The sequence below is a fragment of the Schistocerca serialis genome, chromosome 8 (assembly GCF_023864345.2).
Source record: "Schistocerca serialis cubense isolate TAMUIC-IGC-003099 chromosome 8, iqSchSeri2.2, whole genome shotgun sequence".
Lineage (NCBI taxonomy): Eukaryota > Metazoa > Arthropoda > Insecta > Orthoptera > Acrididae > Schistocerca > Schistocerca serialis.
The window spans coordinates 551,061,418-551,079,390 of NC_064645.1; the positions used below are offsets into that span (position 1 = coordinate 551,061,418).

At 42.3% G+C, this 17,973-nt stretch overlaps 2 protein-coding genes across 2 annotated transcripts in view; one reads left to right on the plus strand and one right to left on the minus strand.

The window, feature by feature from the left end:
• Nucleotides 1-8,146, minus strand: part of LOC126416668 (phosphatidylinositol-3-phosphatase SAC1-like) — a 70,463-nt gene extending 62,317 nt beyond the window's left edge. The window contains exons 1-2 of the mRNA XM_050084468.1: nucleotides 8,046-8,146; nucleotides 7,863-7,954 (exon numbers count right to left, since the gene is read on the minus strand). Of these exons, the coding sequence (XP_049940425.1) occupies nucleotides 7,863-7,954; nucleotides 8,046-8,083 (130 nt within the window). The 5' untranslated portion in view covers nucleotides 8,084-8,146. The remainder of the gene's footprint in view (nucleotides 1-7,862; nucleotides 7,955-8,045) is intronic.
• A 110-nt stretch (nucleotides 8,147-8,256) lies between these two features.
• The window catches only part of LOC126416667 (HMG box-containing protein 1-like), a 66,841-nt gene continuing 57,124 nt past the window's right edge, over nucleotides 8,257-17,973 (plus strand). The window contains exons 1-2 of the mRNA XM_050084467.1: nucleotides 8,257-8,388; nucleotides 8,547-8,782. Coding sequence (XP_049940424.1) covers nucleotides 8,547-8,782 — 236 coding nt within the window. The 5' untranslated portion in view covers nucleotides 8,257-8,388. The remainder of the gene's footprint in view (nucleotides 8,389-8,546; nucleotides 8,783-17,973) is intronic.

A 17,973-nucleotide genomic window follows, 5' to 3' on the forward strand; every position in this document is an offset into this window, starting at 1 on the left:
AGCTGCTGGAGAGGATGCTCCCCCAAATGCTGATCAAGGTCTCCATCACCATTTAGAAGCTCCAGCTGATCACTTAGCAACCTGGAAGACTAAAGGGTGCAACCTTCCCTGGAGATGATGCCGCTGAAGAGAAAAATCCTCCGCCGTCAATCACTACAAAAATGATAGGAAACTATGTTGATATCCTCATGGATGGCCAACCAGCCCAAGCTCTTGTGGACTCTGGAGCATCATATTCAGTCATTTCGGAGAAGTACCGTCGCCAGTTGCAGAAAACCATATTTGTCGACAACAAAACATCTCTGCTGAAAGTGGCTGACGGGAAATATGTAAAACCTACAGGAAGATGTACCATCGTGTGGGTAGAAGTGGCCATACACAGCCATTGCAATTCATTGTCTTAACAAGAGTGTAGTCGTGACGTCATTCTTGGATGGGACTTTTTGAAAGCTTCGCAGGGAATTGTAGATTGTGGTCGCTCGAAGATTATGCTAGATGAGATGAGATACTGTGGACAGGGTATCAACCCGTGGATCTTGTAGTGGAAGGTAAGAGAAGCATACCACTGAAGAATAACTTGGTCATCCCACTCTCTTGCGTCTCATTTAAGAACAGATTCGGTGAATTGTGGACAGTTAACTGATGCATGTGCGTAGCAAATGCTGAGCCGTTAATTGAAGAACAGCTGAGCATCAGAGAAACCTCCAATGCTGAGGCTGTGGGTGAAATTAGCACTACCACTACGAAACAAGATCTTCTAGCTCGACTATCGCCAGATCTCATTAAGGAACAACAGAAGAAGCTACTTGCCATTCTTCAAGAGTTCTCTGAATGCTTCAATCCACAGGTGAAGAGCAAATTAGACAAATCGACGGTGAAGCACCGGATTAGCACTGGAGACCATCAACCAATAAGCCAGAGAGCAATGGAATGTCGAATGATTCATGACAAGGTAGAGAAAATGATGAAGAATGACATCAACCAGTCTTTGCAGAGCCCATGGTCATCACAAGGGGTCCTCTTCAGGAAGGAGGATGGCAGTTGGCGCTTTTGTGTTGATTACAGGAAGCTTAATAAGATAACTAAAAAGGATGTTTACCCTCTTCCACGAATTGACGATATACTAGATTGTCTGAAGGGGGCTAAGTTTTTCTCAGCCATGGACATGTACTTGAGATACTGGCAAATTGAAGTAGAGGAGGCTGATCATGAGAAAACTGCATTCACCACCCCTGAGGGCCTGTATGAGTTTAAGGTAATGCCGTTTGCTTTGTGGAATGCACCAGCAACTTTGGAACAGATGATGGATAATCTTCTAAGTCACCTGAAGTGGACGATGTGCCTTTGTTATTTAGAGGACATTATAGTGTTCTCAAAGACACTTGATGAACATATAAAAAGACTGAGGGCCGTTCTTAAGCGTCTCCAACAAGGCGGACTGAAACTTAATCCAAGAAAGTGTCTCTTTGGAGCAAAAGAAATCAAAATACTTGGACACCTTGTGTCAAACAAAGGTGTGTGGCCAAACACTGAAAAGGTGAGATCTATAACGGAATTTCCTATTCCTAAAAGTATTAGAGATGTGAGTAGCTTCCTCGGATTATGTTCTTATTACCGTCGTTTTGTCAAAGACTTTTGTATCAAAGCCAGGCCACTCTAACAGTTGATAAAAGCTGATGTACATTTATCTGGAGTGGTGCTCAACAAGATTCTTTCGATGTGCTGTGAAAAGCTCTGACGACTGACCCTGTACTTGGTCTGTATGATAAGAGAGCACCTACAGAACTACACACAGATGCCAGCGGGTATGGGATCGGTGCTGTTCTGGTGCAAATTTCGGGTAGAAAAGAGAAGGTTATAGCCCATGCTTCTAGGAATACTCACAAAAGCCAAGAGAAACTACTCAACTACAGAAAGAGAATGTCTTGCTGTGATCTAGGCCACGTGCAAATTTCAACAGTATCTCTATGGAAGGCCATTCACAGTTGTTACAGACCATCATTCACTTTGTTGGTTGACAGGTCTTAAGGATCCAACAGGACGGCGTGCCAGGTGGCCACTGTCTTCATGAGTATGACATTACCATAGTGTACAAAAGTGGAAGAAAAGACCAAGATGCCGACTGTCTCTCAAGAAATCCTCTGCAAGACCTTCAAGACTTTGATGAAGATAGTGATTGTCTCGCTGCACTCCAGGATCTCTCTGCTGAACAGGAGGAGGATGCCAAGATATCTCAAATTATGCTTGGCTTAAATCGGTCAGAGGATGTGAAAGGACAATTTAAGGTAGCTAATGTATTACTTTGCAAGAAAAATTTTGATCTGTTTGGAGAGGTGGCTACCAGTGATTCCTTAACACATGCACTTACATGTTCTACAGAAATTCCATGACACACCTGAGGCCGGGCATTTAGGATTTATTAAGACATACGATAGAATCCACAAGAGATTTTTCTGGCCAGGTTTATTTAGGAGTGTCCGTCACTGTGTCGCACTGTCGAGAATGCCAGAGGAGAAAGGCAGTTCCTCAGAAACCACCTGGCTCTTTTTTTTTTTTTTTGCGCAAAACTGCTATGGTCATTAGCGCCCGGTCCGTGACTTAGGAAACAGTAAAAAACCGAAAATGGAAACCAGCAGCAATGGGAACGAAACTCAAAAAATTGGAGAAACTAAAAGCAGAAGGAAGGCTTAAAAGTCCACTACAGAAAGGGGTTGGTTGTCCCAAAAAAAGCTTCAAATGACTGATGTCATTTCACTGGCACTAATAAACTCGAGAACGCGATCGGCCGAGTGCGTGTCATCTGCTAAAATTGATGATATATCAGGCGACAGCTGTAGACGGGCGCGTAACGGAGTAAAATAGGGGCACTCAATTAAAAGGTGTCTTACCGTCCACAGTTGAGAGCAGTGGGGACAGAGTGAGGGAGGATCGCCACTTAAAAGATGTCGATGGCTAAAAAGACAGTGCTCTATCCGGAGTCGAGTTAAAATTACCTCCTCCCGATGACGCGTTCGGGAGGAAGAGGTCGAAGCACAAGGAAGAGCTTTCACTTCCCGCAATTTATTATGGGGAAGTGTCGACCAATGTGCGTGCCATAAAAGAACAACACGACGACATAAAACGCTCCGTAGATCAGCGAAGGGAATCGATTGAATAGCTGGCCGAAGAAGAGAGACTGCAGCCTTGGCCGCCATATCGGCCGCCTCATTTCCACATATACCAACGTGTCCCGGGAGCCAGAGGAACGCCACTGAGACGGCCCCCAGGTGGAGCAAGCGCAGACAGTCCTGAATCCGGTGGACCAGAGGGTGGACAGGGTAAAGAGCTTGGAAACTGAGGAGAGAGCTGAGAGAATCTGAGCAGATAACATACTGTATCCGCTGATGGTGGCGGATGTAGTGGACAGCCTGGAGAACAGCCTAAAGCTCCGCAGTATACACCGAACACAGGTCGGGAGCCGAAATTGATTTGGGGTGTCGCCAACAATATAGGCACTCCCTACACCAAACGATGTTTTTGAGCCATCAGTGTAAATAAATGTGGCTTCTGTCATTTGTGCACATAGAGCAGAAAATGCCTGACGATAAACAAGTGAAGGGGTACCATCCTTGGGAAACTGACAAAGGTCACGGAGCAGGCAGATCCGGGGGAACCACCTGGCTGACTCATACCAATTCCACTAGCCGAAACGCCTTTCCAGCGTGTTAGAATTGACGTCCTCAGACAATTTCCAACGTCTGCTAGTGGCAACAGATGGATTATTGTTTGCACTCATTATCCGGCACGCTATGCCATTACAAAAGCTGTGAAAACAGCCAAAGCCTGCGAGGTAGCCAAATTCATTGTGGAAGACATTGTATTAAAACACGGTGCCCAAGGTCATTAATTATGGCTTGAGGGAAAGTTTTTCAATCGCATCTTGTGACAGAGATAAACCATTGGTGCAACATTACTCATCACACGACGACTGCCTACCATCCGCAAACTAACGGGCTGACTGAACACCTTAAGAAGACCTTGGCTGACATGCTATCAATGTTCGTCAGTGTTGAGCAGAGCAACTGAGATGAGGTGCTACCTTTCACGACGTTTGCCTACGACAGTGCCAAACAAGACACCACAGGATTTTCGCCATTTTTCCTGATGCATGGGCGTGAGCAGACTACGATGATGGACACTGTGTTTCTGTTACATGCTGATGACGTGGACGACGACTACTTTGGCCAGGTGTTAACCAGAGCTGAGGAAGCTTGGCAGTTAGCTCAACTCCGCACGCTGCAGGCTCAAGAAAATGATCGCCAAAGATATGATGCAAGCCACCGCCCTGTTGTCTACCAGCCTGGTGACCTCGTCTGGATCTTCACTCCTGTTCAGAAGGTTGGTCTATCTGAAAAGCTCCTTAGTTGTTACTTGGGCCTTATAAGGCTGTAAGACAGTTGTTTGATGTTACTTCTGAAGTTGAAGATTTTGACCCCGACACAATACGATGAAAAATCAGAGATACGGTCCACGTCCTTCGAATGAAGCCCTATAAGGATCTTGCAACCCAGGGTAAATTGGAAGCAGCAGCGACAGGCAACAAGTGGAAAGGTGACGATGAGCATAGCAGCAAAAGAAGTTCTAAGAAGATCACTGCCAGGGCGAGAATTGGTCATCGGGAGTCGGAGTATGCAGGACCGATGTCGCATTCCCAGACTAGGAAGACGTAACACCGAGATGCTGTTCTCTTAAGGAGGGAGCAATGTCACAGAAGAAGCTGAGTAGCACCATGGTGTAGTGGTTATGATACTAAACTGTTGCATGAAGGGTTGAGAGTTCAAAACTTACCTGGACTGTACAATTTTAATTTCTATATTCCGTTCGAGTACATTCTAGAAGTATCCACAAATGTCAAGTATCATTGTACTGTAGCTTTATTTATACTGTATGTGTTCTGGAAGGAGACAGTTCACACCGTGCTCTTGTACGTGCACATGCTGAATAAACCTTCGTTCTACATGGCAATATTAACCAGAAATTGAAGACACTTCTGGCAAAAATGGGGATCGGCATCAAACTACCATAAGGTACAGCCCATCTCAAAATGGGGTTGCTGAGAGGGCTAACAGGACCATTGTCGAAAAAGCAGGGAGCATAACTGATCCTGGATTATCAAAAGATTTTTGGGCAGAGGCGGTATCTACGGCTGTATATTCGAACAATAAATCACCTACAAAAGCATTAAGGAATAAAACCCCCTGTGAGATACAGGTAGGAAGGAAACCTGACCGAAGAATATATGGGTTTTTGGGTGTGATGCAATGGTGCACATTCCAAAACACCTAAGAGAAAAATGGGGCCTGGAAGCTAAAATGTATATTTTTGTAGGCTATTGTGAGAATTCAAAGGGCTACCAATTAATGAGTAAATTGAGTAAATTGAATAAAAGGATTGTTATAAGCAGAAATGTAGTATTCTTTGAAAATGGAAGAGACTCTGAAGAGGGTAAGACTACTAAGTTAACTGTGCCTGGTTCCAAGAATGAAACTTTATGTGAAGAAAGAGCAAGTGAAGAACAGGAAGAGGACAGTCAAAGGCAAATGGAGACTATTTATGATGACAATGAGTTTGAGGACAAACAATATGAAGAGAACAATGTAAGGCATTCTTCTCGTGTACCAAAACTGAAAGAATATCCGGATTTTCAAATGTATGCAGCCCAGTCTTTTAATGATGAGCCAGCAAGAGGTGAAGAAGCAATGAGCGGACCGAACTCTACAGAATGGAAAGAAGTGGTGGAGAGAGAATTGGAATCGTTATCTCAGAACAAAACCTTTGAATGGGTAAATATGCCAGCAGATAAGAAGTCATTACAGGAAAGAGGGGTATTCACTATGAACAGCTCCGAAAATTCATCACCAAGATATAAACCACGACTTATAATAAAAGGATATTCACAAAAACAGGGGATAGGTTACAAAGAAACTTTTTCACCCGTAGTCAAGTATGCATCATTGCGATATCTTTTAGCCTTGGCATCAAAATGAAATTTAGCAATTCATCACATGGATGTAAAAACAGCTTATTTAAATGGGAAATTGGAGGAGAAGATATATGTCATTCCAGCAAGAGAGGCTATGAAAACCAGATTGGAAAGGGAAAAGATTTGGCATTGGCAAAAAAGTATTTATGGACTTAAACGGAGTGGACATTGCTGGAATCGATGTCTACATAAAACTCTAACATATATGAATATGAAGCAATCTAAGGCAGATCCCAGTACACACTATAAAAGTGAAAGAGAAGGGATAATAATAATGGCAATACGTGTGGACGACTTCTTTATCCTGGATGAAAATGAAAGTCAATTTTTAAGAAACAGCTGCAAACCAAGTTTAAGGCACATGATTTGGGAGAAGTTAAACATTATTTAGGTATGCAGATTACTAAGGATGAAGAGAGACAAGAATTGAGAATAAATCAATCATCATATACAGAAAAAATCTTAAAAAAAATTGGCATGATTGACTGTAAACCCATAACTAATCCAATGGAAGTAGGAGTGAAGTTAAATATAAATGAGACAGATGTGGAATGTGATAAGAATGTTTCATATTTAGAAGCATTAGGGAGTCTGTTATATTTGTCTCAGACATCACGACCCGACATTGCTTTTGCCGCTAATGCAGTGAGCAGGTATTGCAGAGATCCAAAGGAAAAGCACTGGAAAGGTGTGAAAAGGATATTCCAATACCTAAGAGGAACTTCATACTACAAATTAAGGTACCATAGGGAAGGTAATGCAAAACTAGAAGGCTACAGTGATGCAGATTGGGGCAGTGAATTGGGAGATAGGCACTCCACTGCTGGCTGCTGCTTTAAATTAAAGAGAGCCCTCATTTCATGGTCCTGTCAAAGGCAAAAAACTGTTGCATTGAGTACTGTAGAGGCCGAGTATATGGCGCTGCCTTACACCACACAGGAAGCATTGTGGCTAAGAACATTAATATGTGAAATAAAACCCAAGTTAATAGTGGAATATAATAGACCTATCTGGTGCTAGTGTATGCTCTTGAGTTTTATGTATGTAATGAAATGTTCCTTGGTTGTTGTGTTCAATGTATTTTACCTGGAAGTGCAAATATAGTTACTGGCACTAAATGTGTTTTACTCAATTACTTATTCACCTGTGTCGACTCTAACAAATACATTTGATTAACTGTATGATGCATCACCTGCCCTCATCAAAGTAAACATTGTTCTTTATATCTAGTGATGTAGTTCTGGCAGTATTAAACCACAACATGGTGGTTTGCTGATGAGAACTCAGATAAAACATCAGAATCATGACAGCAGACAGCCAACAAAGCTAGGCTAAAGCACTTTCTGCAAATATTTATTTATCCAGTCACATATTATAACTAAAGTAGGAGGAATGCAAAGGCATACCACCTTCAACAGGTTGATGACTTGTAAAGCACTGTGGTCTCCCAGTCAACCATCAGGTTGTTGATAGCTTTACCTTTGTCATATTAAGCAATCACATTCTGATTGTACAGCAAGATCATTAACTTACACCGACACTGGAACAATACTGTCAGTTTCGACACAAAACCGAGAATTGCAGCTAGTGGGTAATGCTTGGAAAAGAGAAATGAAAGCTTTATCAGAGGATCTGCGACTGCTTGACAGTACGTACGTTTTCGTGCAATTTTCGGACAACAGCAGTATTTCTGCTATTTTAACATGAGTTGTACTAAGCGTTCCCCCTAAGCAGCCTCAAAGACACGTAGAATTGATCAGTCTTTGCAAGTCACTGCAAAACACGTTTAGAGCACAGATGGTCACCAGCGGACATCGTTTTCCGAAGACGATTGTCTCACCTTGCAGAAGCATATCTTGGCTGACCCTGTCGATGACAAGCAGTTCATTGCTGTTAGTTGCTTCGATGTAAAACTTTTCTGGTGTTATATACCTGTGAAAAGAAATGTGTAGTTTTCACTGAAAAGATAAAAAACTGGGGTACAGGAAAAGCTGAAAATAAAACTTGTCGCTAAAAAACATACAAGATATATTCATCATGAATATCCATTGTTGTAGTCATTCTGTATGATACATAACCTAATTACTTCAGTCTTGTTCCCACTTCTCGGCAAAGTCCACTGTTCTGTTGTATGAAAATATCACCGCACTTTCCAAAGCTAATTGTCACAGATATTCCACCAGCTCACTCAAGATGACAGGAGAAAGATTTTGCAGAAACGTGATCGCTGTAAGCAAAGGGGTTTTCAGTGTTTTGTTAGTAACGTAAACAAAATAAAAACAGATTCATGGAAACGAAGCCACCAAAAATTTTGTGAAGACAACGCTTACGATAAGTCGAGCACCAATGGGCTACAAAAAATAAGGGTAAACTTTAAATACATGAACAAAACGGTAAATACGTCGTAACAAAAGCTTCCTTTTGTTTGTGTCAGTGACTAAATTTAAGTTGCAATTTACGTGACTCATAATGTATCCTCCTGTAGCAGGTAGCAGTGTTGCTGATGTTCTGTAATTCCATTTAGATGATGAGTGACAACTGCACTTGCGGGAATAGCGGGGAGGTAGGAAAATGCGTGCGCTGTACCTCCCCTGTGCAGCCTACAGATCTGAGTCTGAAGTGTCCGTCCAAGAAACTGCGGCCCATACCACCGCCCCTCGATCTGGCTGGTCATCCACCCAATGCGCTGAAGGAGTTTGCTATAATTGCAACGAGCCCAAAAAGCCCACTGATGCAGAAGAGTTTACCATTTCGTAAAAGGTACTTTTTGTCAATTTACGCTAAATTTTTTAAATTAACTCTATTTTAAGTAACGAAATGTACATATTGTCAATAGCAGACGTTGCGCAGTAAATAAACAGCATGATTATCTTTAGAGAAATGTTTTAAGAATCTTTGCCATTAACAAATGCAGGACAGTATTCATTACCCACATGAAAGTAATTTTTGTCTTCTGTAATCAGGCAGTGTCAACTGCTATTACAAGTTTTCAGTATGACTTAGCGGAGAAAAAGGAAATCATACAACGTTAGAGAACCTGTAAATTTGATGTCTTGTTTAGGAAAACTTGCTCTATGGTGATCAGTACAAGCACAAATAGTTCTTGCAACATTCACAATATTCTGATTATTTAATGCTTAGGTAGAGTTTACATTACATGTTTCACTTGTTACAGTCTTATACCTGTCTAAAAGTTTCATAAAATTTACTTTCGGCAGACCAGTTTTGTACTTCTTGCGATTATGTATCTATGCAGTATTTGGACGGTTCCGGGGGGGGGGGGGGGGCGGCGGCAATGGTTATAAGCCAAAATGAGTTTGTTCATGGAATGTTAAACCATAACCTTCGTTCTTTTACGAAGGCATCATAGAACTTCCAACTGGAATAATACCCTGTGTCAATGCTTGCTAACAAAGTGCATCCTTAAATGTTTCATCTAGCTGTGGTATGTTCTAAAGTTGTGAGTCATCACCATCAATAAAATTCTATTTCCTCATTTTAGCTGTTTCTGGATTTCTATACAAAAACTTTATTGTAGGCTAGACCAGTGATCTATTTCTTTGTCTGGTGTGCAAAGTTCAGTTTAAAGTCACGCAAAGTGCACCTGATATGACTTGTCCATTATCTGCATAAAGCAGCAGCAGTTCCATTGTGAGTGGCTACCATATGATAGGAAAAATGCTGCTCAACAACTGAAGTATATACACAGACACTCTTGTGAAATAAATTTAGTCATATTGCACATAATCTCATATGTTTGGCTACGAAGAATTATTGCTGCACCTGCTGTGTGCTGACACCACAGAGCAACGCTGTGGAGGTCTGACCTTGCACTGTACACCAACAACATCTCGCAAGCTTTCTTGTCAAAAATTACCCACAGATCTTATTCAAAAAGAAGCTTCGCAGTCAGTATCTTCATCTCGCCCATTGATTAATCCAATTTTCACTTCCAAGAAAACTCCGAATTGCCCCCCCCCCCCTCCCCTCCCCCTCCAGATCCCTCCCCTGCCCTTCCTCCTTTTGACTCAGTGCCATCCAGGGCATGAATGCCTCAACTCTTTGCCCTGTCAAGGCTATGATTTTCTCAAATTGATCCTTGAAATGAGATCTTTTCTCCATGATCTCCTCCCCAAACCAGTTACTATTGCCCTCCACAACACCCTAGTTAAACCATTTCACATTCGCAACCCATTATCTCTGCTCAAGGTTCCTACCCACACAATGTTCCCACTGTAAAACCTGTACCATGCAGTAAGTTCTACACTATGAAAGGCTGAACAACTTGCGAAACAGTACAGGTTGTTTATAACCAACTTGTTCACACTGCATGGCCTTTTTTTACATATGACCAGCACTAAACTGACTGAGCACAGGAATAGGCACAGAAGTATTGTCCGTCTCAGGGATATCCATTGCTAGTTGCTGAATGTGCTTTACAAAATGACTCATACGAGAGTCTCTCTGCCTGATCTCCAAACCTCCGTAACATCTGCTCAAAACTTATGACATTCCAAAACCATTAACCCTACTGAAAGGCTGTTTAGACTATCACGTGATACTAGTTACCCTGAACTCCAGAGATATGAACTTGGCACCTCCACACATATTCGTGTTCTGACACCCTCCTGGACTTAATCTCTGTTAAGCTGGCACAGTGCTTACCAGTGTACAATCTCTGACTTATCTCCCCTTTTGTTTGTCTATACTCATCATCTCCTCTACAGGTGTGTGTCTGTCATTCTGGCTTTCAGGTGACCTACCTTTCCTTTTAAAATTATAAGCTGGAGCAGGACTTGAACCAAGAAACTTGCCATTTGTGTGCGATACTCTTACTGAGAGAACTATCCACATACAACTCTCAAACCACCCTCACAGCCTTACTTCTTCCAGGGCCTCTATTCTATTTTTCAGGCTTACAAAAGCTGTCCTGTGTATGTAGCCAGAGTATTAATATGCACTGCGGAGTGAAAGATTCGTTCTACAAACTATCTTGTAGTGTGTGATTTTGCTACAGTAAACAAGTTTATAAGTATATACGTTGCAGTAGCTATGCAGAGATGGAAAAACCAACCAATAATTACTACTACTACTACTATAACTATAACTATACTACTTTCTCCTGTGAGCACCGAGCGAGGTGGCGCAGTGGTTAGCACACTGGACTCGCATTCGGGAGGACGACGGCTCAATCCCGTCTCCGGCCATCCTGATTTAGGTTTTCCGTGATTTCCCTAAATCGTTTCAGGCAAATGCCGGGATGGTTCCTTTGAAAGGGCACGGCCGATTTCCTTCCCCATCCTTCCCTCACCCGAGCTTGCGCCCCGTCTCTAATGACCTTGTTGTCGACGGGACGTTAAACACTAATCTCCTCCTCCTCCTCCTCTCCTGTGAGTGAAACGAAAACATTGTTACATCATTGTCTATACTAATCAGCAATTCCACCATCATAACTTCCCTGACCACTCAAAGTAGATGAAGGGAGAATGTGGATGGCTCCTCGTAAAGTTTCACCCCTTCAGCATTACTATTTGCGTCCATCCTGTTATATTACAAGAAACAGAAAATGACCCCTAGAGAGCAGTCTTATCATCTACATATTCAGTGTACTGAACACGACTTTAAAATATCACCCGACAAAACTTGGATATGGATGTGGATATAGACACTTGACATTTGCAAGAAAACACTCAGTAAAAACTACGGTAATGATTGACATATTTGTGGTTGAGGAGGTGTAATGTTGTATACTCTGTTGTTATATATAATTGGAATAATGATGCACGTGACAAAATTAACTGTCCATATCTATAAAAATTAAAAACAAAATTTGTTAAGACTATACTGAAGCAGAGTAAAGAGATAATTTCTGTCCTGATATACTTGTATAATTTGAAGAACAGATGAAGCAGCATTCTGATAACCCAAATTGTAATCCTGAGATCAGTTAAGACCTGCTGCTGACGACAAGATCACATTGGAAATGAGGCCATGGCTGCCATACGGGGTATGCAGGTTCGATTTCAGATACTGCCAAGGATTTTTTTTCCTTGGTGGGAGGACTGAAACGGGGTGCACTTGGCCTTGTGATGCCAGCTAAGGAACTACTTGAGTAAGAAGTAACACCTCCAACCTCAAAACAGATGACAATGGCCGGGAGAGTGCTGTGCTGTCACTCATACTCCTTCATACAGCATCCAATGATGACATGGCAATGGGTAATTCTGATTGGTCCATCAGGGCCAGAACACAAAGCTCTTTTTTTAACAGCCAATAATTAATTGTTGATAAATACAAGAGAGCTGCAGAATACCAAACTCCATCGTGCAGTATAATTCAAGTAGCAGAAGAGATGTAAATTGCCCTAGAAATCCATGGGCAGCAGACCAGGCTGTCTTCCTCAGTAAGTGCATCACAGTGGTTGGTGTGAAGGAGATGTCAGAAGGAGATGATCTAATGTCAGGGCTGGGCTTGAGAAAGTCATAGCCGTGTTATAGTCCTATGTTTCTTCTACATCTACATCGCTACTTTGCAAATCAAACTTTCATGGCTGGCAGAGGGTTCATCAAACAATCTTCTCAATAATGCTCCGTTATTCACACTCAAATGGCACCTGGAAAAAATGAACACCTAAATCTTTCCATGGGACCTTTGACTTCCCTTAATTTATTAGGATGATCATTTTCCCCTACTTAGGTTGGCATCAAAAAAATATTTTTGCCTTCAGAGGAGAAAGTTGGTGACTGAAATTTTGTGAGAAGATCCCGCTGCAATGAGAAATGCCTTTGTTTTAATGGTGTCCACCGCTTGTAGACTAAGACTCGCAGACTGATCTGCACTACAAACTGTAGCTACGAACAGCAATCCTGGTACTCAATACTAGAACTGTCACACACAAATGCTAAATGCAGACTGTCCATTGCTGCCTGTGACTGCCGCTTATCACATCACGCAAGTCCATCTCATTGGCGGCAGTGCGGAGATTGTTGGTAGGACCGCACTTGTGGTTGATGGCAAACTTCAAAGCACCACCTATGGTATCAATCCAAAACTTGTCTTATTGTGCCAGCTCTGGTTGCGTCCACTGGCAAGGACACAACACACCTTTAACCCTATCTGGTAAGGATCCCACACTGCAGAGCAGTACCTTGGGGAACGCCAGAAATAATTTCTGTTTTACTCAATGTCTTTCGATCAGTTTCTATGAGCTGTGACCCCTCTGACAGGAAATCATGAATCCAGTCACATAACTGAGACAATATTCCATAATCAAGCAATTTGATTACAAGCCACTTGTGTCATACTTTGTAAAGAGCCTTTTGGAAATCTAGAAATATGGAATCAGTTTGAAATCTTTTGTCAATAGCACTCACAACTTCATGTGAGTAAAGAGTTGTGTCGCATAAGAATGATGTTTTCTAAATCTATGTTGACTGCGTGTCAATAGACTGTTCTCTTCAAGGTAATTTATAATGGCCGAACACAATATACGTTCCACCTCCTGCTGCATATTGGCATTAATGATATGATCCTGTAATTTAGTGGATTACTACTATTGCCTTTCTTGAATATTGATGTGACCTGTGCAAGTTTCCAGTCTTTGCGTATGGATCTTTCATCGAGTAAGTGGCTGCATGTTATGGAGCTATTGCATCAGCATACTCTGAAAGGAATGTAATTGATATACAGTCTGGCATTCCAGGTCAGGGTGGTACTGGCTCTGGACTTGCGGAGGTCCTCCAATACATCCTTACATCCCAACACGCTCCTGCACCTAAATTTGGGTAACATATCCCCAACCCTCTCATTTTTCATTATCATCATCTTTTCATTATATTATATTTTATGTATATTATTTTTATTGCTTCTTGCTGTTTCTTTTATTTTTACTTTTTTGTCTTCATTCTCCTCATACACCTCATTTTCCCCTTATTCTTAATTGCCTTTTTATTTCTCTGCCTCTTAATCCATTAACTTTTCATTCTGCCTTCATCACTGGTGGGCCAAAGCTGGTTCAGGGCTTGCCATTGTACCATATTTGACCTATTCTCTATATGACACCCCCCCGCCCCTCCCCCCGCCCTTTTTTCAGCTTTGTCTCCCCATACACTCAAAACAGCTGGACTTCATTCACCCGTGTCTGAGTGACCTGCTCTTCTGTGAATTTTCCCACTGATATATTTTATTTAATGTAATCCAGTTGAAGTTGGTGATGAAACTAGGAAATTACTTCTGATGTTGAAGTTTGCGGTAATTTTTATACATTAACCCTGAACATCTGTACTGAACAAAGTGCAACCGCAGCCACAATCAGTGTTTTACAAACTAGTCTGCATGCAATAACAGAATAGCAAGTCCAAACAGACCAAACACAAAATACAACCAAATTCACCATGGTAGCTCTACTGGCAAAAGTAATTACACTGCACATAGCAAATCCAGTATGGAATAGTGACAATATCTTAAAAAGGATACTCACCATATAGTGGAGATGTTGAGGTGCAGCTATGCACAGTAAATAACTGTCAAACAAGTAAGTTTTTTTCTGAATTAGACAAACACACACACACACACACACACACACACACACACACACACACACACACACACACACACAAAAATGCAACTCACACATACATGACCACTGTCTCTGGCTGCCTAGGTCAGACTGCGGGCAGCTGTGCATGATGAGAGAAGCAATCTGGGTGGTGGGGGTAAGGAGGAGGCTGGGGAAGGGAGGGGGAGAGATAGCAGGCTAGGGGTGGCAGACAGTATAGTGTTGCTTGTGGGAGCATATAGGGACGGTTGCTGTTATTTCTTCTTCTTCTTCTTTTTGCGTTATGGCCTCTGTAGGACCATGGGTAGCCCCTTCGTGGACTGCATTTTCCTCTTCTCCTCCCAGAACCTCTTCATTCTTTATCTTCTCCTCTCCCGCTCTTCTTCCGAGATCTTCAGTTTCCATTTCTCCTGGCGGCTCCACTGGTGACATTCTAATCTTCTCCTGTATTGTTACCGAGCGAGGTGGCGTAGTGGTTAGCACACTGGACTCGCATTCGGGAGGACGACGGTTCAATCCCGTCTCCGGCCATCCTGATTTAGGTTTTCCGTGATTTCCCTAAATCACTTCAGGCAAATGCTGGGATGGTTCCACTGAAAGGGCACGGCCGATTTCCTTCCCCATCCTTCCCTCACCCGAGCTTGCGCTCCATCTCTAATGACCTCGTTGGCGATGGGTCGTTAAACACTAATCTTCTCTTCTCCTGTATTCTTCTCTGTCATTGATCTCTGACATATTTGTCAGTGTATATTTGTTCCTCCAATTTTCCTTTCCTTCGACCTTGATCCCAAAATTCCAACCAGTCCTTCCGAAGTTCAACAATCTACTTGGTTCCTGTCTTTCCCCTTGTCCTCCCTGTTGTTTCCCACACTCTCTTCGTCATTCTCTCCATACTCATTCTAACTACATACCCAGCAAACCTTGCCCTTTTGAGTCTGATTTCTCCGGATATTGTTCTCATATTCTGGTACAATTCTTCCCTAGGACTTCGCATCCTCCTCTCTCCACCTCTTTTGGGACCTAGTATTTTTCTCAGTATTTTTCTCTTCTTTCTCTAGTTGTTCTGCTCCATTTCTTCCTAGTGTCATCGTCTCAGCAGCATATAATGCCTCTGTGGATATATTCTTTTTATTGTATATATCTCTCGTCATGCAGAAGCCTGACCTCGTCTTCTTTATCCTCTATGTTATTCCCTCCTTGCTCCTGTTCCTTCCTATTATAAATTCTCCTAGGTATTTAAATTTGTGCACCATTTGCACAATGCCTTCCGATGTTTCCCAGTTTGCAGTGGTGTTTAGTGTCTGTCTTGTTATAGGTGATCCTCAGTCCCACCTTTCTGGCTACCTTACTTAAGTTGTAGAGTTGTGTCTTTGCGTCTTCTTCCCTCTCACTTAGTATTACTATGTCATCTGCAAAGGCTAGGCAGTCCACTTGAGTCCTGTTGTCCTTTTTGTCCCTCACATGGGTCTTTGGTATTCCCATTTCCTCGTTTATTGCTCTCCACTGCTGATCACTTCGTCCAGTGCTATATTGAACAACAATGGTGACAATCCATCTCCCAGTTTAACACCAATCTTGATCTCAAATTCTTCTGACAGTGCTCCTCTGAATCTCACCCTTGCTTTTGTGTCTGTCAGAATTTCTTTTATGAGTTCTTGTGTAGTTCCATCAAGTCCTCTGTTCTTCAGGATCCTAACAAGAGTCTGTCTGTCGATGGAGTCACATGCCTTTGTGAAGTCCACGAAGGTTATTACTGTCTCTTTGTTTTATAAGGCCCTATGTTCTATCAGTTGCTTCAGGATAAATATCTGTTCTACACAACCTTTTCCCTTCCTGAATCCCGCTTGGTAGTCGCCAACTGTACTTTCTACCTGTTCTTCTACTCTTGAGCAATAGTTTTGACAGCACCTTGTATCCGACCTCTAGTAGCGATATTCCTCTGTAGTTGTTTGCATCTCTCTTGTCCCCCTTCTTGTGTATTGGTACTACAATTGCATTCTTCCATCCTTCTGGCAACTTCTTTGTTCTCCAGATCTGGTGAATTACGTTGGTCATGTTGTCTATTGCTTTGTTGCCTCCCCACTTTATCATCTCGGCTGCTATACCATCTTCTCCAGTCTTCTTATTATTCTTCAGATCGCTTATGGCATGTGCGACCTCAGCCCTGGTTGGAGGGCGTGGCTCTCTCTCTTCTGTGTCAGTCCCCAGTTCCAGCTCTTCATCAGGTGGTTCACAGTTCAGCAGGTCGTGAAAGAGCTCTGCAAAAATCCGACAGTCCTCCTTCGCACTGACAGCCAGCTCCCCTTTCTTATCTCTTATAAACAGTTCTCTATCCTTGTATCCAATCAGACTCTTTTTGAATTTCCCGGTGTCTGCTGTTGTTTTTCCTGAAGTTGGTCTCAATCTTGTCCAGTTCCTGCTTCATCTTCTGTCTTCTGGTCCATCTTATTGTTCGGGCTGCTTCCTTTCTGGCTCCTAAGAAATCTTCTCATTTTTCCGGGTCCTTCTTGCTGCTCCAGGCTTTCTTGCGAGTCTCTACCAGTTCCTCACATTCCTTGTTCCACCACCAGTGCTTCCGTTTCTTTTCTTCCTTTCCCCATAGTTCAGCCTGTATCGCCATATTTCGCCTCACGTCATCCCATTCATTGAATGATTCAATTCCTTCCTCATATCTGGATCAATTGTGTCTTAATTTGTCTCTGTCTACCTTCATGTTTTCTGTTCTTCTGTTCGTCTGTGGTAATCTGTCCCTGTTTGGAATCCATAGGCACTTAACTTCTGTAAGATAGTGATCCGATTCTATTCTTGTGTTCTTCCTGACCTTTGTGTTCATGATCTCTTTAGCATTTGTCCAGCTGATTGCTATGTGGTCAATTTGGAATTCCCCAAAGCGGGTGCATGGGTTTGCCCATGTCTTTTTCTTACACGGTTTGGCCCCGAAGTGTGTTGTCATCAATCTCATTTTGTATTCTCGACACAGTTCAGTTAGCCTTTCTCCATTTTTGTTTGTCCGCTGGTGTGCAGAGTACTCACCCACTACTCCTTTACGTTGCTTTTCTCTTCCAATCTGTGCATTATAACCTCCTACTAGTATCTTTACGTGTATATATGGTATGTTTTTCAGGGTATCATCTAGCTCTTCCCAGAAACTATCAGCAACTTTCTTGTCTTTCCTGTTCTTGTCATTTGTAGGTGCATCTCCATTTAATATTGTATACTTTTTGTTCCCTGCTTGAAAAGTCAGTGTAGATATCGTTTCTGACCTGCTCTTCATTTCAGTTATGCCATCCTCATATCTCTTGTCTACTATGAACCCTGTACCAAAGCATCTAGGTACATGTCTTTCCTTTCCCACTTTAACTCCTGGTTTCCCCTTCAGTATTATGAAGCCTTC